The sequence below is a fragment of the Patagioenas fasciata genome, chromosome 6, assembly GCF_037038585.1.
Source record: "Patagioenas fasciata isolate bPatFas1 chromosome 6, bPatFas1.hap1, whole genome shotgun sequence".
NCBI lineage: Eukaryota > Metazoa > Chordata > Aves > Columbiformes > Columbidae > Patagioenas > Patagioenas fasciata.
The window spans coordinates 10,211,481-10,234,765 of NC_092525.1; the positions used below are offsets into that span (position 1 = coordinate 10,211,481).

Consider the following 23,285-nt stretch of genomic DNA (forward strand, 5'->3'; position numbering starts at 1 on the left):
AAGAGTGTGAGGTTATTTCAATAAACATAACAAAAAGTCCAATGAGGGATTATGTTGGTAGCATTTTTCATCTCCTTGGAGATCCAACTTCCTCCTTCTGTTTTTCATAGGTATTGTAGTGGAAAAATACGTCACACAATGAGCGGTCTGCTCTGGGACATAACTGAGAAATCTGAGTAGGTTCATAACAGCCAGCATAAACTGATTTAAACTGACATAAGGTGCTCTGTGTTGGTGACACTGTCTGGACAGCACTGGTTTCCACTCCACCACTGTCGAGCTCCCAGTACAGTCTGCAAAGCCCCCCAGACTATGGGGTTGTTCTTGCACAAGGGAGAACCAGGACACTGAATGAACAAAGCCAAGGTCACTCCATCACCTGCAGAGCAAAACAAGTAGGTCTCGTTTACAGAGTGCATCATTAACTGGGAGACTCCTTTCCATAGGACACTTGGAGTCGAAGTTTACATGGTATTGGACATGGGGGTTGGATCTGACTGAAGCTCTTCCATATGAAAAAATGCCCATGGGATTCACATCAACATCAGGAAGCTCAGGTGAGGTCCCTGCTATTCCCAGACTGACCATGGAGCTCTCATTTTTTCACAGTTAAACTTGACACCACCGCTTACTGCAAAGGCATCTGCAATCACAGTTTAATCCCAAGTACAATAATTATGCTAATTTCCCCATTATTTCTTTCTTATGGCATCAATTAATAGGTCACGAGTACCACAAAGGTTATGTGAGTTAAACCAACTGGTCCATCTCAGTGGTTTGGTGGCCATGGCCAGGGTGGCTGTTGGGGACAGGAGAACGTCTCTCCAAGGGTGTCATGAGAAGGAGCAGAGAAAAACAAAGCAGTTCTGAAGCTGGCCTAAAATCTCTATGCAGGTTTCCGCAGCTACCCTGGAAAAACTTTTGCTGATGGATTTTCATGTGTACAGTCTCGTTTTTTGGTTTAAAAATGAGCTTTCCTATAACAAGATAAATCAGTTGCCTGGTGGAAGCAGCTCAGGTCCCTTCAGCTTGTGGTCGTTGAAGGGAAAACAAGCAAACAAACAAAACCAAAAGAACCCCACCACACCAAAACCAACAACCAAACCCAACTACTCAAAAATTACGCATCAGCTTTAGTTTTGCTTCATGTTAACAAAAAAAGTCTCTTCTGACACCTCCTGTAGTCCAGCCTCCTCCCTTCCCCAAGCAGAACTGGGAACCATGAAGTAAAAGCTCCTTGTGATTGCCCAGTGGAGACCACCGAAGATTAAACTCTTTCCCCGAGCGATTATCAGCCCTAGACAGACCCACACATGGAATTAAGGACATATTTATTGCTGTGTCAAGAGGAGAAGCCTCACAGCTTCCTGAAGACCAGCCCTCTCCCCCCAGCTAAACCATCCAATGTATTTGCCTCACCTCCCCATACAGGACCAAAAAAACAAGAGATCCACTCTGAAACATGAGATATCTCGCAAACCCTCAGTAACATCTTAATTTCCTCTCGTGCTCTCTGTGCTGGAGACAATTATCAGGCAGGAATGTTTCTGAATTAAGACAAAAAATATTACATTAGCGTGGAACAATGGAGGGGAGACCTGATGGAGCAGAAGAAGTGAATTAGTTTTACCTTTGGAGGCACCCACAGAGAAAAGAAAGGTGTCTTAGCTGTCTCAGAGTAATTCCTCTTTGCATGGAGCTCCTCTGACCGGCTTAAACGAAGAGAGATGAGAGATGTGCTTTTGATTTCAGCCCCATTTCCCCAATTTTGTTTGTTTGCTTTGCTTCCACCTGCGTTTTCAAGTCCCTCCACCTCCCAGGACGCTTGCAGGGCTCTGTTACCTGCAGGAATGTGTCACAGCTCCATCAGGTCTCAGCACAAGAGTCAGGGCTGGGGGGGTCTTCACATCTGCCCATGTTCCTGCAGCTTTTAGCGAGGATGAGAGGGGAAAGGAAATAAAAGCGTCAACCAAGACGGAGCTCTCACATTTTCACAACTGGAAATTTAAGGACAAATTAACCTAGGGTACCCAAAAGTGGCAGAGAGGGGTGCAGGGGTAAGCAATGGGGAATGGGAATGCAGGGAAAGGAAAAGAACATAGGGAATCTGGAAGGGCTGAAATCCCAAGTAACCAGAATTTTATCTAAATGCTTGTTAGGTCCAAACAGATTATCACATATTTTTCCTCATTTCACTTAAATTTTAATTGAAAAAAGAAAAAAAGAAGTTGTTTCTTATATCACTAAGGAAAACCTTGCTAGAGGACCATTTCTTATTTCTGTTCCCAACAATACCTGAAAAAAAATCACTGCAGTCCAGTCAAAAACCAAAAAAATCATCCCAGAAAAACAAAAACAAAACAAAAAAACCCCTTATTTTCATTCACCTTTACTTGAAAAAAATGTTGAAGTTAAGCCCTCAAAGCCTGAATTGGGACTTCAGTGCAGCCCCTCTGGTTGGCCTTTAAAACCCTGCTTTTTGGGACATCTCGGGGGGAATGAGGGGCTCCAGTCTGCTGAACTTTCAGGCTGTCAGGCTGAACAAAAGCGAGCACGGCTCTTTTTCTTGCGGATGAAGTAGAACACACACCAGCCAGGACGTCTTGTACATTGAAAAATTCCTGTGCTGTCACGCTTAACTAATAAATCGTCCAGCTATGTAAACAGGGCCAGAGATGCTATTTATTTATTTGTTTAAAAGGAGGGGGAGTGTGGGGAGAAAGCGGCTTGTCTGCGGGTTGCTTGCCAAGTGCTTGTCAAGCGGTGGTGAGAAGGGAAAATCAACACCAAAGGAGTTTAAAGACAAAATATTAAGAACTCCAAATTGGGTGAAAATTGCTTTCTGACAGATATCACCTATTGCAAACAAGACAGAAATACAAGTAATCTTGTAAAATGAAAGCCAAGGACAGACTTGTACCTGCCTTAGATGAATAAGTATCCCATTATCTTGAAGAATGAGGGCCCCGGGCTGTGATTATGCTGCTATTGTATTCTAAACAGCATGGTTTGTCAAATGGAATAAATCCTACCAACATCAAATAAAAAAAGGGACCTAATTTAAAGCCCAGCGCAAAATTTATTACTTTGTTTAATGTCACCCTCTCGCTGTTACTGATTATTGGGCAAAGAGCACCATGTTTAAGCATGTGTTTAGAGTCGCTTGTCCCCGTCGTGGGTTCCCGGCTGTCACCCTGATTGTCACCCAGTGCCACCAAGCTGTTTGCTGCCCCCACTAGACACTGCTAAGCTCACCTGCCTTAGCCTAGATGACCACACAAGAGACCAGCATCACGGGTAAAGAATTCAATATTTGAGTTTTACTTGGATGAGTCTAGCGGTGGCTTGGAGTGACACAACGAAGAGCACTTTGCACCATAGTGGCAGTGCCAAACCAACCAGGAGCTAATGACAGATGGTTGCACCATAAATTTATGAGGTAGAAGAATATTTCACACTCATCTTTTCTTTTAGGAATCTGGCCTAACAGCCCATCTCCCATAAATTCTTGAAAAGGTTTCTCCTCTTTCAAAGGTACCATCCATCATTGTGTGAAGTTTCAATCTTGGTTAAAAAAAAGTGATTAAAAAGGCTAAACAGATTATATAGATTATTAAGTGTTCTAGAATAAATACTTGGTATCGCTTTGACATGGCTTTGAAGGTGCTCTACGTTCCTCAGCTGTGAAAGGAAGCTGATGATACCGCTTTTAACCAGCACCATCCTGTTTCCACTTGTAAAAACCCTTGAGTTATGTGAAAAACACTGACCCAAGACCAGAATGGGAGGAGGAATATGTGAGTGATACAGTTGGACATTGACCACCGAGCATCTTCTGCCCAAACAAGCCCTCACGATCCTCCATTCTGTTCTCATAACTATCTCTTTGTGCTCGCCTTGAATGAGGAGCAATTGTTCATATTCTGGTACTTTAACTGGCTGAAGTTTATTGGAAACATGAGTTTTAATTGCAAAAATACAGCGGTTTGTCAGCTCCTGGGGACAGGAGCTCTTGTGGGGTGCAAATAGACAGTCCTCACACAACAAGGGCCGATTGTAGTGGGGAGCGACATGACGAAGTCCAGGAGTAATGGAGTAAGTTTCGATTGAAATCAATAAGTACTACAGGATGTAACCTCGTAGTTTGGCTTGAAAGCATTAATTGTTAAGGACTGTGAAAAACGCAGCGATTTAAAAAATCTGATTTATTTTACATCATTTTTTGTGGGCTATTTAACTTTCCCAAACCTTGTTGCTTTTGGACATGGTAATGTCATTCACTCCCTGTTTCATGCAAGTTTCACAGTATTGCAAATCACAAGCATCAAGGAAGTTATTCTTGAGTCCCTAATTTAATTAATGAGATTGTGTCATGAGGATAGAGGACTCCTTGATTACAGCATTCGGCTGTCGAATTTCTGTAAACCACAAGGGAGAAATGTATCTAAAAGCTGAGATGCTTTCATATTCACAGAGTATCAGGATCTGGGGTTTAACCCCTTTGGTTTCATGCCCCTCACTCTCCAAATATTGCAGACTCTGGGGAAACAGTTCACCTTGCTGAATTGCTGTTGCTTCTGCTGAGCGCTTGTTAGTCAACAGGTCTCCTGACAGATTATTCCTGATACTTTCAAACAGCGAAGGGCTATGGAAAAATGCAAACCCTCGTTATAGAATAGCTGCGTGTAGTCATGATCCAGAAAGTTGATTTGTTCCTTTCCCCAGCTATTTTGATTAGCCCAGAAACTATATTACCTGCAAGGCTTCCCTTTCCAACACTAAATAGAAATGATGGCGAGGTTTGCTTTGTGTGAAAAACATTACATGCCCTCATTAGTCAAAGGAAACCCAGATTTCCCTTAATAAATCTGAGTATCTCACCAGAAACAATTCTTTCTGCATATACACGGGTGCATCTGGTGCGTCCCATGTTGGGAAAGGTGAGGACACTGACCCCTTTAAAATCTTCACTATTATAAGGTCTTAAACTGTAAAAAAAAAGAGACGAAAGCATCTTACAGGTGGAAACACCAACAGTCTGTATGCCCTTAGCTTTCTGAAATGAGCACAAAACTATTTCCCAGGGGAATTCAATACTATTTGATTACATTGCCCAGGCAAGCTTAGTGTGTTTGTGTTCCTGTTTATATGAAAGTAGCTTCAAAAGTTTCCAAAATCTCTTCTCTTTCAGAAGCACTTTTGCCTCTCTTGGTTTTCAAAATACACCCCTTTTATCCCCCCCTCCTTATGTCCAAATTCTTCTGATTTTCTCAAACTTCTGTTTCCTATCATCTGCAACATTCAGAAGCAAACCCCAAATATTTCCAATTAAGTTCCCACCAGAATGCAAATCCCATTTAAAAAAGAGAGGAAAATTAAAACCAACAATAACAACAACAAGCATGTCCAATGAAAGCCATGAAATCCCATGAAAAAAAAAAACAATCAGCAAATCAAGAAAATGAGCTTGGGACTTTCAAAGGAGAATATTCTCCCCTTAATGTAGAGGTTTGCACCTTAGAATCCTCCAGATACTTCAGCATTAACCACCATTGCCTTTTTTATTATTATTATTATTTTTCCCAAGCAACGGGGCTTGCGAGAACCCACCTCCCCATTCAGGGCCACGATTGTCCTCTCCCTGGCCGGCTGAAAGCCCCTTGCGGAGGGGAGGGAAGGAGGAGAGAAGAATCCAAAGGCATTTTGGCACCCCAGCCCGATAAGAAACTTTAGCCCTATTCAGCGGTTGACAACCGCTTGTAGAATATGATCTTAATCCTGTTTCTAACATTCTTTCGCCCTTCGGCCGCCCTATTCCAGGCTGTATTCTTCTACCAGTCGCTTTAGCAAATCCCCCAAATAGAATTACTATGGGGGAGATAAACATCAAAGGGAAATTCAAGAAATCTACAGTAGGTTCACACAGGAGGGGAAAGAGGAGCAGGTGGGGGCCGGTGACAAGGGCTGGCTCTCCTCTTGCCCTGTGTCCTTTTCTGGTGGCATTCCTAAGGGCTGGCTCTCTGCAGAGTGGCCCCACAAACCTGCTCAGCAGTCTGGGGTTTTTTAGTATTTATTTTTTATCCTGCTTGAGGCTTTTATTTTCTTGGGAGGATGAGAGCCCGGTGGTGCAAAGCACTGTACGTAGCTCATGGTGTGTAAAAATAAGCCTTTCCTCAGAGAGGTGCATCACCTAACTGGAGAAGATGGAGGTAGGAGAAGGAGAGGACACTTTCCTAGTAGAAAGTAGAAACAGGGAGACACTGAGGGACTTTCACAGAATCACAGAATCACAGAATGTGAGGGGTTGGAAGGGACCTGGAAAGCTCATCCAGGGCAATCCCCCCATGGAGCGGGAACACCCAGCTGAGGTTCCACAGGAAGGTGTCCAGGCGGGTTTGAATGTCTGCACAGAAGGAGACTCCACAACCTCCCTGGGCAGCTTGGGCCAGGCTCTGACACCCTCACTGTGAAGAAGTTTCCTCTCAAATTTAAGTGGAACCTCTTGTGTTCCAGTTTGAACCCATTGCCCCTTGTCCTACCATTGGTTGTCACTGAGAAGAGCCTGGCTCCATCCTCCTGACACTCACCCTTTAGATATCCGTAAACATGAATGAGGTCACCCCTCAGTCCCCTCTTGTCCAGCTCCAGAGCCCCAGCTCCCTCAGCCTTTCCTCACACGGGAGATGCTCCACTCCCTTCAGCATCTTGGTGGCTGCGCTGGACTCTCTCCAGCAGTTCCCTGTCCTTCTGGAACTGAGGGGCCACAACTGGACACAATATTCCAGGTGTGGTCTCCCCAGGGCAGAGCAGAGGGGCAGGAGAACCTCTCTGACCTACTGACCACCCCCTTCTAACCCACCCCAGGTACCATTGGCCTTCCTGGCCACAAGGGCCCAGTGCTGGCTCATGGTCACCCTGCTGTCCACCAGGACCCCCAGGTTCCTTTCCCCTACACTGCTCTCTCTTTCCCAGCAGCACACAAGAAGTCTGCTGTAGAAATTAAATAAGTGAACACGATTTGGGAGCTCCCAGTAATTCCCGTCGGAAGCAGAAGCCTTCAGCACTCAAAGACACATAAGTCCCATGGCCCGCCCTAAAATAGCGTCGTGTGCTGTGTCTCCATGAATAAGGAAAAGGTAGGATTCTGAGAACAATGTTGGTGTCTCCATCCTTCTCACTTCCATCCTTTAGAAACCAGGGACTGGCTTTCTGCTTACTGTACAGTTAATGAGGAAGGATGGGTTCCTACCAACCCCAACTTCAGACGCTGTCCAGCACAACCAAGGTAAGGTATGGACTAGATGTGCTCCAGAGACCCCTCCCAATCCAAATTATTGCTCTACATATTATGATTCAAGAGGAACTGCCTTACAAGAAGACACAGAAAATTTGGATCATTAAAGAGACTTCATATAACTGGGAGAGTTAAGTTAACCCCAGCACTGCAGAAGCACCCCTTAACTAACTCTCCAAGAACCACCATCTTCCATGGTGTCTCTGGTTCCCAGTTACGTTCACGCAAGCTCCATCAACGCCTTCTTCCTAGTCCTTGCTAGCACCTGCAGTTGACAGCTGCTCCAAGAAGTACACGAAGGTGATGGAGTCAAACTTTTCTTGTATAAGATGATGGTATGGGAAGGGACAAAAGACACCAGATGCAGCTTGGGAGATTAGGACCGAACATTAGGAATTCCTGGCTGTGACAGTTGTACAGCCCTGAGGCAGGACACCAGAGGTGGGGGATCTCCGTGCTTGGATGACTTCAACACTTGGCTAGACACAGCCGTGGTCAACATGACCCAGTGTTGGTAACAGCCTTGCTCTGGGTAGGAAGTTGGTCTGAAGAGCCCAGAGATGCTCCAGCACCATCCAAGCAAGTCCCTCAGTTGCCTGTGGGCCAAATGTTTAAAAAGCAGTTTTATTCTGAAAAAAAAACAAGAAGTTGTTGCAAGAGCACTACTGTGAGTAAAAATCTGATCATCTATAAAAGAATAGAGAGACCTAAAATAGAGCTCCAACCACCCACACTAAAAGATTAATTTCATTTTAAGAAACAGAGCTGACTTGACCTTGAGCAAGTCAAAATGCCTGTCTCACTGCTGTCTCCGCTGCCCTATTATGTGTGGTTTGGAGAAAAGGCTTTGCATTCTTTGTTTGTCAAAGGAGGCTGCATGTCGTTGTACATTCATTGATACTCTAGGTTCACAACTCATCAGATTTAAGTCAAACCTCAAGAACCCAGCTGGATTGCAATGGATCATGAGAGTATGACCTACAGTAGAGTCTTTACAGTTCTCCTCTCTTGCACTTACATGTCAAAAAATGTTTTAGTCAATGCAGAAAAACCTTTGGATACAGCACACTGGTGAAGATGGCCACGTTATATTGGTTATTTTGCTTTCTTTTAACTCATTTTGTGGTTTTAGCATCTCATTGCTGCAGAGAAAGCTGCGTGGAGGGAGGAGACACATTCCACATTTTCATAACACTCAACAAGAGGCAAAAATCACCAACGAGTGTGCCATTTTCGGCCTACACAACTGCTGTCACAGATTTTCAGTGTAGCTGCTTGATTTAAGCCATATGATACTCATGAGGTACTTCGACAACCACGGAAAACCCTGGTAGAGCCCATAGGACATGGGGATGCACCTTCTCTCTGTTCATCTCTGGTTAGACCTGAGATGGAAAACCGTGTCTGGTTTTGAGCACCACTTCAAGAAATATGTGTATTAGCTGGAGAGAGTCTAGAGAAAAACAATGAGAAAAACTGGAATACAGCATCCATAAAGAAAAATTAAGATGATTGATGTTGTGTAACCTGGAGAGAGAAAAGCAAAGGGAGCTTCAGATATATTCCTGCTTTAACTACAGGAAGGGCTGTTATAGAGCAGGAATGAGTCCCTTCAATGTGTTGTCAGAAAACAGCGCAAGCCCAAAGATTCAAAATATATTTTTTTTTTAAATTTTACTGATCAGAGTATATCTGGGGTTTTATACCCTATGAGAAGTTCCTCGGTCTCGTATCTCTTTGGGATACATGCTCTCTCCCACGCCATTTGATATGTTGGGAATAGTTATCTACTTCTCACACTTTGTGTGGCCTGGGGACTCAGTGATTGCTAGACTGGTCCCCAAACCTCCGTTCCAGCTTCATAACCTAGTCTGTCACCCTGCACAACACAAGCCAAAGGATTTTGGTGAATTAACTCCCCCTTGAAACCCGGAATCCGTCTGCTGCTGCAAAGTCTGCCAACAAGGAGGTACCTCCCAGCTCACCTTCAGCAAGCAGTTACTGTGCTTAATTACCCTCACAGTCCATGTTAATCTCGCTATGAGATCCTAAGGCTCCTACCTCCTTCTCAGGTTGCTTGAGATTTCACCCCTGATTGCTGATGGCATCCATAGTCCTGCTGGTTATGAAAAGCTCAGCTAGATCAGTTGCAGAGGGAGGCTTAAGTGTTTCCAAGACCATAATGAAAATTCCTTTCTGCAGAAACTGTGACCCAGACATGAAACCCAACCCTCAGCAGGAGACTTCTAATTTCATAGAAGACAAAAGCCAAGCCCACTGAAAAAAATTGTCACTCTCTTGGAGAATGGGGATTTATCATTCAGGTGCGAAGCGCTCCATCAGCCTCCACACATTAGTTTACTTAGGGATGTTTTTCTTAGGATTTATTTTAAATCAACAGAATGGGTTTGGGAACAGTCGGTGTCTGACGTGTCTGGACAATGGCACAACCAAAATGTTGAGCAGTTTTCAGCATCCAAGGCTCCTTTCCTGGGGACTTTTCTGAAAGTGTTTATTTGGACTTGAGGACTAGTTTGTTGAAGATTTGGGAGATGGGGCACTCACCTGGATGGTGTCACTAGGCAGAGAAAATATCCGAGGGGAACCCATCCTATACAGAGAAATGGGGTATTCAGCCACCTCAACCATCAGCTCTATTTCTTGTTTATCTGATGCCAACCGCATTCACCAGAGACTGTTCTATATGTTCTAGAAGCACCTCCATGCCTGGCTTGATGTCAGGATGAACAAGCCCAGCACTAAAACTTCCACCATATGGAAAAGAGTAGATATTTGGGTATAAATCATTGAATTTTTCGTCCATGGCAATGTTAGCTCTGGTTTACATTTAAGTAGAAAAATATGCCACCAAAGTCTGTGCCTAAAGTAAAAAATACCTTGTAGAAATCCTCACATTCACTCCCATGAGCTCAACAGACTGGAGGAGAAACCAGAAAAGGTGTGACACGGTACAGTCCCTGAATTGACACCGCAGCTTTGTGTTTTAGAGGCCCAATTCACTTTTCTTCCATGTGTTTGCCTAGTGACCTCCCCAATATATCCTTTCTCAAGCAAGAACACGTCCGTATTCAAAGTGCTGTAGAAACAGATCATTGCAAAATTGGCGTCTGGGTGGACTCTGCTTCTCATTTATTTCTCCTGGGCCCGTCCACGCTTCCTCCCTACGAAGCTTGCAAAATTTTAGTTCGTTCTTTGAAAAACCCCAATGAAATGGCTTTTCAATCAGTTTGATCACGAGTGCTCTTGCCAAAAGTGCCGCACACCCATGAAATCAGGAATTTCCTGCAGGACAGCTACTTCCCGAAAATAAAATTTGGATTTTCTCTTGGAAAATGATCAGTTCAAAACCAGAAATATTCAGCCTTGTAGCCAACAGTTTCCTTTTTATTTCTTCCAGAATTTGGAGTAGATTCCCTCCTCCTAAAATTTTCTTCTCAACGAAGTATTTCATGGATAAAAAGCAAACCAAAAGCACTCTGCCCTGGCTCAGAGTTCAAACAGGCGGGAACTTTCACACAGCCCAGACCTGGGGCTTGGAAAGGCTCTGGCTTCTTGGCAAAGTCAAGTTCAGTAAAGCAGTTCAGAGTGCCCACGTTTGTCCAAGGCACATCTCCAACTAGTTTAGCACTGGGGACGTGCGACGGATGCACTCGACGCCCCTTGCGACAGCAGGCTAACCCAGTTCAAATAATTTCTAATATAGATCCGCTGAGGTTTTCCTTTGTAGTAAATAACTATTTTTTGTTAGCGACAGCTACCGAGAGACATACTTTCAGGGTTGGTTCTTTCCCCCGTTTCTCAGCTTCTGGAGGATCAAGTCGTGATTTTATGTGCATCATGTTTTTTCCCTCATTTGTCACTCACCAGTCCAGAGGATCACTGTGATTTATTTCAGCGACAAGGGTGCACCCGGTGTTTATTCACCCGACCAGATTGCTGCAAGACAGAAGAACTGGGCTGTGCTCCCCCCTGCTCCTAACGCTGAGAGATTAGATGGGGAAGCCAGATAGCCTGGCTCTGGAAGCCAGCAAATGAGCAACCCTAAATACCTTCCTAGGCCCGGTGACCGTAAGTCCTTGGCGGTGACTGGTCCTTGTGGGATAATGCCAGGAATAGGCATATTAAGCACATGAATGTTAAGTCCTAATTCATCTCTTTAATGTTGTACAGTAGCAGGACTGTACCCCCCTGCTGTGGTGTAATTTCACGCTGAGGAGTCTGATGGGGCTTCCTGCAGACTGATCCTTTATGGATCAGAAAATTCACTTTCTCTTTGTGTTAGAGGGCCCAGAGATTATCTTATTAACTACCTCCATGCCAGCACAGATTAAACACTGGGCTCTGCCTCTTCCGAGGACTCCTTTCAATGTTCCTTTCCGCCTCCCATCAGTTCACATTATAGAGGTGAGGAACATTCAAACCTGAACCCTCTACCAGCAGGTCCCACACTTCTGTGAGCAGATGGGCTATTTTGCATTTTCTTAGCTCAAGGGCAACACTGGCCTTGCTTGAACCCTAGATGAGTTTAAACAGCTTGGTGCATCCACGTTAGGGCTCCTGTATCCCCTCTCCACATTCTTCTCTCCCTTCCTTCCCCCAAAAGAGGTGACATGAAGCTCCTTCAGAGTGATACCCTGATGGTACCACCAGCCCCAGAGCTGCTAGCTCAGCTGCAGGAGTGGGTCCACCTTGGGGGCAGGACCTGGCAAGCTGGAGAAAGGGCTTCTTGCCTTCTACCTTCTCAATCCACCAGACTCCTGCACTGACTCCACACACCTCCAGACCACACCATGGGGACAGCAAGATGTGGCCATGACCGGTTGGATGTTCCTGTAGGCTCTACAGGTGTCAGGCACTGCACTCAGGTCAGGGTGGGGCTGCAAGAGAGAAGGCAGAAACCCAAATATGTTCTCCGATGCTCCTCACGATGGGGGATTTTCCAATCTGAGGAGACAAAAGCCTTCTGCTTTCACCACTAGACCATGTCTGCCTCTTGAATGATGCCAGAGGGCCACCCTGTAACCATGTCCCAGCATGTAACAGGGGATGATAGTTTATAATCTCATTTTCTGGGCTGGCTGCCCCTCTGGTGCCCCTCATGCTCCATGTAAATCATCTGAAGTTCATTTTCTTTGGCTTGCAGGGCTGTTCTTCCCTCATCTGCTTCTAACAGGCTCCCGGCTAAGCAGGGAGCTCATTGGTGAAGAGAATCCCAAGAAAGTCCCACAAAAACAATTGCAATTCAGTCTTGATCAGACAAAATGCTGCAGCCAGGGCCAGGTTCCCATTCACATGCAGTTTTGGCAGATTCAGAGCAGCTCCAGCATGCTCCCATCTCCCATTCAGTGTGTATGCACCTCCCTGTCCATCGGTACCATTTCCTGAATCAGGGTTGTCCCATCCCTTCGTTGCTTCATGTGATACACTTCAAAAAAGCAGTTCTACACAGCCCTCGGTGGATTTCAATTATTTTTAGGATATTTCTCACATCTGCTCACGTTCTGCAGAGCTACAGACCCAGTGGCACTTTTCGATGCCACCAACAGCCTTTTTACAGCTAATGAAGAATAACCTGCTTTTTATCTGCAGAAAATAGCATCGCCTGGGTCTTACCATGGCAAATTATTTAATGGCTCTCCAAGCATTAAATAGTCTTTACCTGTCTATAAGGCTGTATAAATCTCTTTCCAGCTGCTATTCTGTCGTGTTGGTGAACACCCTGACTTGCAAAGCAGAGCCATAAGCTACAGCCGCAGCTGTCCCATTCCTCCAAGCAGGGATTCAGCGTTGCCCTTCGCACCGCTGGAGGTAGGGGGGCGTCACAAGCCCCCTCCCATGTCCCCAGCTCTTCTCCGCCAGCACAGGTCGCTTGTCCCCTGGAAGGATGCAGGACAGCAGGATTCTGGCTTAGGGAGAGAAGTCCTGCTTGAGGACACAGCAGCATCGCAGCGAGATACAGAGGCAGGAGCTGAGCCTGCAGCCCCCCTCTGCTGGGAAACGGTGAAGCACAGAAGACACCAAGCCCTCAAATCTCAGAGCATCTGTCTCCCTGTTGTTTGCAGAGGAGGAAAAGCCCCTGATCCCCTTTGCAGCTGCCTCGGTCAGTGTCACAGTGCCACACTCAGAAAAAGGGGACCTGCCACAGGGGAATTGCTAAGTCAGGAGCTGTTTTTAAGAGTTCAGTCATTAATAGGGTGCTTGGGTTTTCTTTTCTAACGCAGGGAGAATAGTGAAGGATTTGTTGTTTTAACTGCAATATTATTCTTGTTCTTATTTTATCTTTCCATAAGGGAAGAAACAAACCCCTCTGTTCTACCCCAGCTTCATTTCAAGTACAGCAATATGGCAAATGGACAGCAATAAGAAACCTCTGCTCAAATTCTCCAGGAGAAACAACCATTTTGTGGGGTTTTTTTCTCCAAACAACCTGTTGAAGGTCCTGGCAACCTGGGCCGTGCACACACTGGTTGGGAAGCACAGCTTGCAGCCCTGGGGCAGGCTCTCCAGGCACAGGAGCTGAGCTAAAGCCATCAACAGCAGAGATAGCTGCAGGTTATGGGTGAAGCAAACCAGAAAGGCAGCTCCACCAAGGACGTGTTAGAGTGACCTGGTGGGTGCAGAGCTGCTCATTCGCTGTAGGGCTGGAGCAAAAGCCATCAGAGAGCTTCCACCTCTCCGCATGGCAGGAGTGGAGCTGCAGGTCCCCGTGCGGCTGCTGCCCAGGCAGCGATGGGCAGAGTTCAGGGGACAAGCTGGGAAAGCAGCATCCCTGTGACACGGCCCTGGCAGCTCCTTCATCCCGCAAAGGGGAAGATTTTCAGCCTGAATAAATGCAAAGCCCCCTCTTCTGCCTAGCACAGTGAGTTTCCCTGAGATTTGGCCCATGCCTTAAGGACGGACCCTTTCCAATCCGCGAGCCGCCAGATCCTGGAGCAGAAGGGAGGACTGTTTGTTTAGACCTATGTGGGTTAGGCAGCTCAGGCTTTATTCTTGCACTTTGATAGGTTCCTTAAATGAAAATCCAATAACATTTTAAGCAGAACGAGTTCCCATGAAAGTCATTTCTAAATCGCCTGGCTGATCCTACCTGTCGGCTGGATTCTCCATCCCCACTGGCCTAAGCCTGGTGTAACATCACTGGTTCCAGCGGCTTTACTCCCGGGAGCTGAGTCTGGCCCCAGCACAGAGAGCACCCGCTGTCGCCTGCCTTTAATGAACATGTAAATAGACGGGAGGCTTCGGAGCAGAGCAGCCCTGCAGTCAGAAAGTTCTCCAAAGCAGCTCGGGAGAAATAATACTTTATTCCTTGGTGGTGCAAATAAGTGATAGGGACTGGACTGGCTAAGAAGGGTTCATGCAAATACTCCCGAATTAAGCTCCGTCTGAAGTTAGAAAGGAAAGATGATAAACACACCCAGCTTTAAAACTGCAAAATATGCTTTGCAGGCATGAAACTGGAGGAATAACAAAACTATCTGACATCATATTAAACAGCAAAGCATTTATTCTCAGGGCTGCAGTTACCTAAAACCAGAGTCCCATTAAAGAGTTCTAACTATTATTTACACTTCTTAATCTTAAAACCATTAACAAAAGCCACTTAATTCAATTACTTTCCCTGGCTGCTGATGTTATTACATTATTGTCACGAAGCCGAGTTTGGCTCTGGTTTTCTCTTTTTTTGTCTTCTTTTAGATTCATTCTTTTCTCCATGCCAAGTGACTCCCTCCAACCTCCCCATCTTCCTCTCCCCCGATGTCATTGTGTAGAACTAATGGGGTAAACTGAAATGGTATCTGTCCTCATTGACAGGTTTATGAGAATTTAATAAAGCGTGGCGCGGATAAAATGAGATATTACAAGGCCACACAAAGCTGATTGACTTCTCCACGTCAGCATTTTTATTTGGTTATTTATTTATTTCTCTTCAACGCAGGGGTGATCTCACCAGTCCTCCGGTAGTGCCGGCCTGGGAGAGACGAGAGGGGGTGTGAAATCATGGGTGACGGGAGGGACCGATCGATCCATTGACTTGTTTGCTGTGAGCATGGGCCGTGGTGCTTTGCAGCTTCCTGATCATCCTGGGAGGACGACAGTGATCCCCAACACTGCCTCTGCATTCATGCCCCTTGTACCTCCGCAGTGTTGGGGTGACCCCACCAGCAACAGCTTGCCCACAGGTGAGGGGTCCCCACCGCTTCTACATAGGGGGGTCTGAACCACGGACAAACTACTGGTTGTGCAGGATGCTGCACCAACACTGGGCATGGACAGGGCAGCAGGTGCATCGGTGATGCGTGAGTTCTGTGTCCCTATAGGGGTGACATCTGCAGTGATGATAAAACAGTCCCCTCTTAGCCCACCTGGTGGACCCACCCCAGACCACAGGGATGCTTACACTGGTCAACACAGAGCAAACACAACCTGCAGTAGGGCCCAGGAGGTTCTCAAGAAGAAGGATGCTAGCAACCAACTCTTTCAAGGCATGGGCTGGCTCTGTGCCTCAGTTTCCCCTCCTGCCTGGTGCCCATCCTGCTTGTGTAAATGTAAATTGCAGGTCAGCCAGGGGCCTGCACAGTTCAAACCTTCCCTCTGGGAAAACCGAAGTGTGTATTTAAGCGTGTTTGCTCCCACCCCACTGCAAACAGGGAGAGTGTGAAATCCAGGCTGTGCAGTAACTGTCTGTCTCCCTCTCCTGGCTTGTTCAGAAAGCAAAGCTCACTCAAAACTCAGGATCTGTGTGCTTTTTTACAGGCAAGACAAACCACAGTACCAGTAGCCAAGTAGGTCAGATTCAGCCCAGTCCACACTCAGAGATGCACAAGGGCTCAGGACCCTGCTGCGACTCAGGACCCCACTTAAATCGTGACCCCTAACCAGGGAATAACATTGCTTTGGGGGAAGACTGTCAGGCTTAAACCTGAGGCTGCCCCTATTAGCCTCAAAACCTGGCCTGTTGGACTTCAAACTCAAATAATATGAATTGTTTTCTTGTCTCTGCAACACGTAGATAGGGTAGAAATGCCCTTGATCATTGGAAAGCACAGGCACCCTGCCAGGTTTGAGGCATGGTCCTGGGCACCACAACCATCCCCGGCAGCAGCAGAGCTGCAGGTCTCCTGAACACTGATGGTTTGCAGGATCAAGCCCGGCTGGGACGTCCTCCTCAGCAAAACCAACCCAGCCCAGATGGACCAAGAGCAAAACTCTCATCAGTTTGTGAGAGCAATTAAAACCACCTGAAATCAAAGCACTGCTCCCCACAAAATCTCAGGTACTACCACGACCCAAAGAGCAAGAAGAGGGCTTTCTGCTTCGTTCAACATTCACTGAAAGTTCAGAGTACATATTGCAGGGTTTTAGGGTGCAAAAGCCTCTGAGCATGAGATTTCTGCGAGGCGAGCAGCTCAATCCTGCTCTCTGGTGGCTCATACCCGAAAAGCCAAATGCATCCAGCAGGTTCCTTCTCAGAGCAGTGAGATCCCCACCGTCCCTCGCCCGGTGTTCCCTCATGGGCTGGAAAGGGTTTGCGCTCCTCTTCCTTAATTAATTGAGCTCTAAATAGAGCTCAGAAGACAGCTGTGCACAAGAAGGTGGAGATCGTGAAAGGTTTTAAGATTCTCTGCTTGAGCAGAGCATGGGTTCATTGGTGGAGAGGGACCGTGGGTTCCATAAAGGGGCTGCAACCCACCTCCCCTCCTTTAAAAACCCTTCTAAGTTCTTTGCATTGTGGGAAACATCCTGCTGCTCCACACAGAGTGCTCACAACCCCTGCTGCAGCTTTTCCTGGGCTGTCCCAGTCTGTAAACATCCCCCCCAATATCACATCTCTGTGCTGAAGGATCACAAGGTGTGGAGCAGCCAGTGAGCGTCTCTTCTAGATTTCCTCACCTTGTCCCCACTGAGATGCACCCAATGTCCCAGCCCCAGAATGGCAGGCTCACTTAAAGCACAGGGCGCAGCAAATGTCCCTTGAGGACACCTCTGTCATTCCCACCACCACCAGTGGTGTCCCAGGGCCGGACAACCACTGCCTGTGACACCAGGAATGTTTTATCTATTCAACACACCATGAGGCAGCATCCTGTAAAGCCTGGGCTTGTCCCTTGCTATTCTGAGGAACATTTAACCATCTTCTCCATGCTGGCTTCACCCTGTAAAGTTCTAAACACAGATATGACCCCCTATTCTTTGTTCTGTAATGCACAATAAAGAAAAATAGGGCACCAAACTTGTTCCCCCCTCACCAGCTTTGCTGCTCTGGCTCTGTCCCCCCCTCCTCAAGCTCCAGAGCTGCTCAGTGTGTAAATGTATGTAAATCTTTGGCACTACCCACAATACCCCCCACATCTCCTGCTCTCCTTCTCTGAGAGGCTGGAGTAATTACAGTGCAGCAGTGCCAACACAAGGCATTTCTGCTGATGAATGCACTCAATCTAAGCACAGTTTTATGTGTCATTAATTCCTTTAGCATTCAAAAAAAAATAACTTTTTTGATGGCAGATAATACTGTAATCACTCACAATTGCCAATACAATTATCTTCATTCAGCTGTGTAAAACAACTACAGAAGTAATTTTAGCCACTTAAATTTTCTTTCTCTCTCTCTCCTTTTTTTTTCTGTCTCCTTATTTTTTAATGTTCACATGAAATGCAAAGCTGTTCAGACTTTGGTTGCTGTAACACAGGCACTACTAGACATGAGTTCCCACACCCCCATTTGTGTAGAGAGGAGGTTTTCAGAGCCTGATCCCAGCGCTTACAAGGCGCACTATTCACTTAAGGGGTCTTCAGCAATCTTAGGGGGTCTGCCAAAGGTGCTCTACACCCTGGGGACCCCACTGCTGTGACCTCTTCAACTTTTCCTTACTCTCCATCAAGCTACCGCACAATATCTGCCAAGTGCACAAGGAGCAAAAAGAGCTTGCTCAAGTGTAAGTTGCACATGGTCCAATTCCAGGTTATCTGCTCCTCCACTCTGCTGGTGTAGGAAATACATGAGCACCCCCTAATCTGCTCAGAGCAGAGTCCACAAAGCTGCCACAAACTATATGTTCAATCTGCTTGCAATAGCAACTCAGATACTCCAGCTTGAAGCAGATCGGGACTGATCAGCCCTCCCACTGGCAGAGCTCTGGAGCATAATCAGTGAGGAGAATGAGCACCTTCTACAAGCAGAGGTGACTACAAAGGGAACAACAAAGGTGTCACCAAGTGAACAACTTGGTTGAAACATGCCATCTTCTTGCAGGGACAAAAGGAATCACTCCAACATGCACTACCTCTTAACCGAGCTGCTGGACAACCACCTCCAGAGTCTCTATATAATGCTTAGCTTGGGCAAATTTTCTCTTCATCAGGCCCTTCGTGGCCCAGGTGAGCAGTAGTAGGGCTGCTGTGGAGCTGCACACCAGGATGGAGACAGAGCTGGGGTTAAAGTCCAGCTCTGAGAGGAGCTGCCTCCCCTTCTTGCAGATCACGTTGAAGAATCCCACTCAAGAGCCAGGAACCTGCAAGGAGAGGAGAAATGGAGCAAGATGCTGTAAATGAAGCTTGGATCCTCTTCCAGAGGGCCAGATCCTGGGAGGGCGGTGACAGCTGGTGACAGGTACAACTTGTTAACCTCCAGGAAACAGTCTAAAGCAGTAGGGTGAAATGGAGAAATTCCCAGGTGAACAGCAAACAATTGCTTATTGCCTCTTCTGAAATAAGGGGCAGCAAATGAAATCAGCTGAGAGCGGCAAACAGGAGATGTCACTTCCCTGTAGAACATGGATAAACTGTGGATCTCCTTGCTGCAGGACGCTGTGAGTGCCAGAATTGGATTGCTTCACACCAAAAATATTTGTATGAGCACACAACCATTAGTCACTGAAACCTAATTTCTGCTTTGAGAAGCCGCAGCTCTCCGGATGCCAGGAGACGGCATTAAGGAAAACGTTGCTGTGTGTTTGCCATGCTCCTGGCATCTGCTCTGGTGTCAGAGGAACACGGGCTAGCTAGTCCTTCAACCCAAGCCAGTTCGGCTCATTCCGTGTGACGTGTCACGGCTGGGAGATTCTGGCTTTCTGCCTCTGCTAACCACAGGGTTACAGCATCTCTGGGGTGTGGAGGTACCCACCCAGCCGCAGCTCTGTGGACACACAGGGGTGTGAGCAATGGGAAAGGAAGATTAACAGGTCCAGCTGATCCTTTCACTTGCCCTCAGCCGCAGGCTCCAGCCCTGCCAGGCAGTGCAGGGGCAGGATCCCCCCTTATTTCCAGCACCCCAAGATTCAAGCCCGCTTTGCTGCAATGTATGGGCAGCTGTGTGGATATAACAGCAGAAAATCTCCACTTGCTCATCTGGCAAGGACAAGCCAGTGTCCCAAAGCCTGTGTTGCAGCCCCCCCGTCCCAACTCTGCTGGCAGCTGGGTCACGGCAGAGACATACTTCATTTTGGGGGTTCCCATGTGCTGGGTTCACCTCCCGGAGCTGGTTGGCCCCTGCAGAGACCCTGCCTGATGCTTCACCCCCATTTATTCTCCCCCAGACACTTGCCCAGGAGAGGGGATAATTGGGGTCTGCAGCAGCAGCTCCTGGAGGTGCAGGTGCTCCAGGCACAAAGCTCATATTTTTGGCTTCTTCCCTTTGACAAGCTGAACTGCAGAAGTTGAAAATTGTTTCTGCAGGAGACATCTTCAGTAGGGTTTAAACCAGAGGGAAGAAAGTTGAAGAAGTAATTTTCTCTTCCAGCAGAACTAGTTTTTAACTTCTGTTTCTCCAAAGTTCACCACCTTTCTTGTTCTCTTGTTAAAAGACTTCAGGTGCCCCTGGTTTTACTGCCTGCAGACAAACATCCCTGTTTTGACATTGTGCTGCCACGGGGTGAGACCAGTGCAGATGAGGAGTGTGTGAAGGTTACAGCAAGAGAAAGAAGGAAGGAGGAGATTAGGGATGACACCACCTCCTTTCATGAATCTTGATCTTACAGAGCAAGAAGCCATAAGGCACAAGTCAAGTGAGGGCTGGATATTTCCAGGGCTTCAAAACCCTTCAGCAAAGACAGTCCCATGAACAGTGCAGCGTTTCTCCCCAGGAAAGCCAGGCTCTGGCACAAGCTGCCCTGGTCCTGCCAGAGGAGCCCTGATGGCCTGGAGGTTGAAGTAAAAGCAGTGACCTCAGTGAAAACACCAGGAAAATCAGGTCTGGGGGCATGTAACTCTTCATCACATTTTCTAGCTCAGCATCTGCCAGGGACAGCTCGGGCACAGCTTGTCCTGCTGGGAGGTAAGGAGAGGCAGAAGACATCCTAAATCCTTCCCAACAGGTTTTCCACAACCTTAGGGGCAGCATCGAAGCTGGAGATCTTGAAATATTTGCTCACGAACTTTTGCAAGCAGTGAAGAGTTTTTAAGGACAGACCCCATGTGGAGCTGCTGACAAGTTATCCTGGAGTTTCCCTCACGACTGCGTCCAGGGGCCCAGCAAGCCCTCCTTTGCCTGAGCAGGGATGCCAGATTTCCACTGCTGGAAGCTGCAGCACATCACAAAGCACAGGCACACCCGTGCTCTGCCAGTGATGAACTGGACTCTGTTGGGCACAGGCTGGGGCATTTAATGTTTCTTTCTCCCACGCAGCTGCTCAGCCTCAGGAAATGCAAAGGAGCCGGGTATCTCTGGGGCTCCCCCCGCTGCCTCTTTGATGCTCCTAACCAAGCCTACCCCCAGAGACGCTGAAAAATTATGGGGAGATTAAAGCCTCAATTAGACAACAGCACAGCAACATAAACAAACCTTATCAAAGAGGAACCACCCAGCACGGAGAGAGCTGAGCTTTCATCCAGCTTTTCCTGCTCTCAACTCTCCTCCTCCCCACCCGCGCTGCTGTTCGCAAAGCAGCAAAAGGGTTAAATCTATTTCCAGAGAGCCCAGCCCTCTCCCGCCCAGGAATCCTCCCCAGGTTTCGCCTCCCATCAGCGAGCGGCTGCCCTTGAACCCGGCCGGGAGCGGACGCGGGAGGAGCGGGGCTGCCGGTCGCAGCCAGCCCAGCCATGCGGGTCCCGCTGCCCGCCCTGCTGTGCTGCTCGGTCGCCAGCCTGCTGCTGCTGCTGCGATGGCGGCGGCGGAGGGGGCTCTGGAAGAAGGTGAAGCAGGCTCAGCAGAGGCAGGAGCGGAGCTTGGTGCAGATGCAGATGGCCGTAGAGCGCTTTCGGGAGCAGGTGGGTGCGATAAGCCGCGCTGCTCCCTTCCACCCAACCGGGGATGGGGGAGCCGGCTCCGCACGGTCATGGCTTCACTCACCCCGACCCCTTTCCTTAGCGTAGCCCCGGGGAGATCAGCCGTGCAGCTCCTGCGGGCGGGGGGGTGTCTGCCTGCAAGGGGCAGCTGCTGGGCTGCCAGGCGGCGTCCCGGCTCCTAATATGGAGTTATAGGGATTTAGTTTGGTTTGGGTTTGTTGGTTTGTTTGCCTTTCTAAATCTATACATGCATGCACACACAGCCCCCCACCAGCAATGCTGCCATCCCCTCTGTAGCGGGGATGGGGAGGAAATAGGAAACGCCTCCGGTGCGGCGGGGCAGAACGGGCAGCGGCGCAGGCGCCAGCGATCAGTAACCGGCAGGGAGGGGAGGAAAAATCGCGTCTCCCTGTCCCGAAGCTTCCCGGCCTCTTTTGCCATGGTTGGAGGCTCAGCCTGGCTGCTGAGGGGCCGCTGGGAAAAGGCAAGAGGCAACGTGCCATCAGCCGAGGCCAAAGGGCCATCAGCCGAGGCCAAATTGAAGCCGCCCAGCCCCAGAGGACGGTGTCCCTGGGGTTGGGTGCAATGCCACCGGTGCCAGCCGTGTGGAACCCCCTGCAATCTTTGTCAGGCTGCTCGACCTATGGCTGGAGTGGACTCGCTTGGGTCAGAGTCCAGCTTGGGGGATGAGGTTTAAAGATTTTTCATTACATTTAGCAAGTGGCAGGTAAATCTCCACTGGCCAAAAAGAATGACCTGTCTGCTGTCAGCCGAGGGTCTCCCTGTTTTGTGTGCTTCTCTGCAGGATGCCTTGGTGATGCCAGGAGAAGACCTGGTGTCAGGTCCAGTTTAGTTTCTTGCTGAAGCAATACCTATAACCATGCTGCCAATTCTCACTGTAATTCAGTGAAGAGCATTGCACCAAGCAGTTGCCCCAGGCCTGGCCAAGACCTGTCTGAACTAGGCTGGGCAAAACAGCAGGTGCTTGGTGAAATCAGTCTGGCCAAGAAGGCAAGACTCTAGAAAACCTGGGTTACTACTGGCCCTGCAGGTTTTACCCCATGCTCACTGGTATCAGGGTATGAGCAGAACTGCGGTCTTGAGGCAGATCTTGCATTGGGTCACCAAATGGCAGGTGTTCTTAGGGTGGGCGACAAAGGAAGAGGAATTGCCCACCAGCTGTGGTAGAGGTGTCTTATTGCGTGTTCAACCTTTCCCTTAGCATCCTTCTGTGAAAATGGTCCCCATCCTCTCTCTGCCTTTGCCGGAGCTCTCCAAGAAACTCCGGGATGGCTCCCTCCCTCCGGACCACGTCTTCTACGCCTACGTGAGCAAGGTGAGGACCGAGGGTGGTGGGGCAGCATCTTGTCAATGGTGGGACTGGCTTTCTGGGGAGAAGTTCAATACAAGGTTCAAATGCTGGTTCAAACGTTGCTGAGCTGTCACTGCTCACTGGTTAGGGCTGGGCTTTCCTGTGCATTTCTGTGAGCAAAAAGAGAGCTGGTTGCCTGGCTGCCATGGCTCTTGGCTCGGTTTGGAACCGAGGAGAGCAGCGAGCTCAGCATCTGGAGAGCCCATACTTCCTTAAGGGAGCCTATACCTTCCCAGGGGCAGGTATAACTATAGGGAAGTTGCAGAGTGCTGCTGTTGCCTCCCCTCCATCTCCAAATGGGTTGGTAAGTCTCGAAGACTCAACGTCCACTTCCATTCTCTACTGCTGCCAAAGTGCCCTGATGGCCTCCTGGCTTCA

The 23,285-nt window shown here is 48.0% G+C and overlaps 1 protein-coding gene and 1 long non-coding RNA gene across 2 annotated transcripts in view; one reads left to right on the top strand and one right to left on the bottom strand.

The window, feature by feature from the left end:
- LOC139828258 (uncharacterized) lies at nt 1–21,821 on the bottom strand. Its single transcript, XR_011739661.1, has 6 exons — nt 21,600–21,821; nt 16,750–18,825; nt 1,843–1,927; nt 1,631–1,712; nt 1,420–1,547; nt 1–379 (listed from the first exon to the last, which is right to left on the bottom strand). It is a non-coding gene; the product is annotated as an uncharacterized lncRNA (long non-coding RNA).
- LOC136103964 (fatty-acid amide hydrolase 1-like) overlaps nt 21,268–23,285 on the top strand; it is a 9,941-nt gene continuing 7,923 nt past the window's right edge. Inside the window, exons 1-2 of the mRNA XM_065842508.2 lie at nt 21,268–21,517; nt 22,758–22,871. Coding sequence (XP_065698580.2) covers nt 21,350–21,517; nt 22,758–22,871 — 282 coding nt within the window. The 5' untranslated portion in view covers nt 21,268–21,349. The remainder of the gene's footprint in view (nt 21,518–22,757; nt 22,872–23,285) is intronic.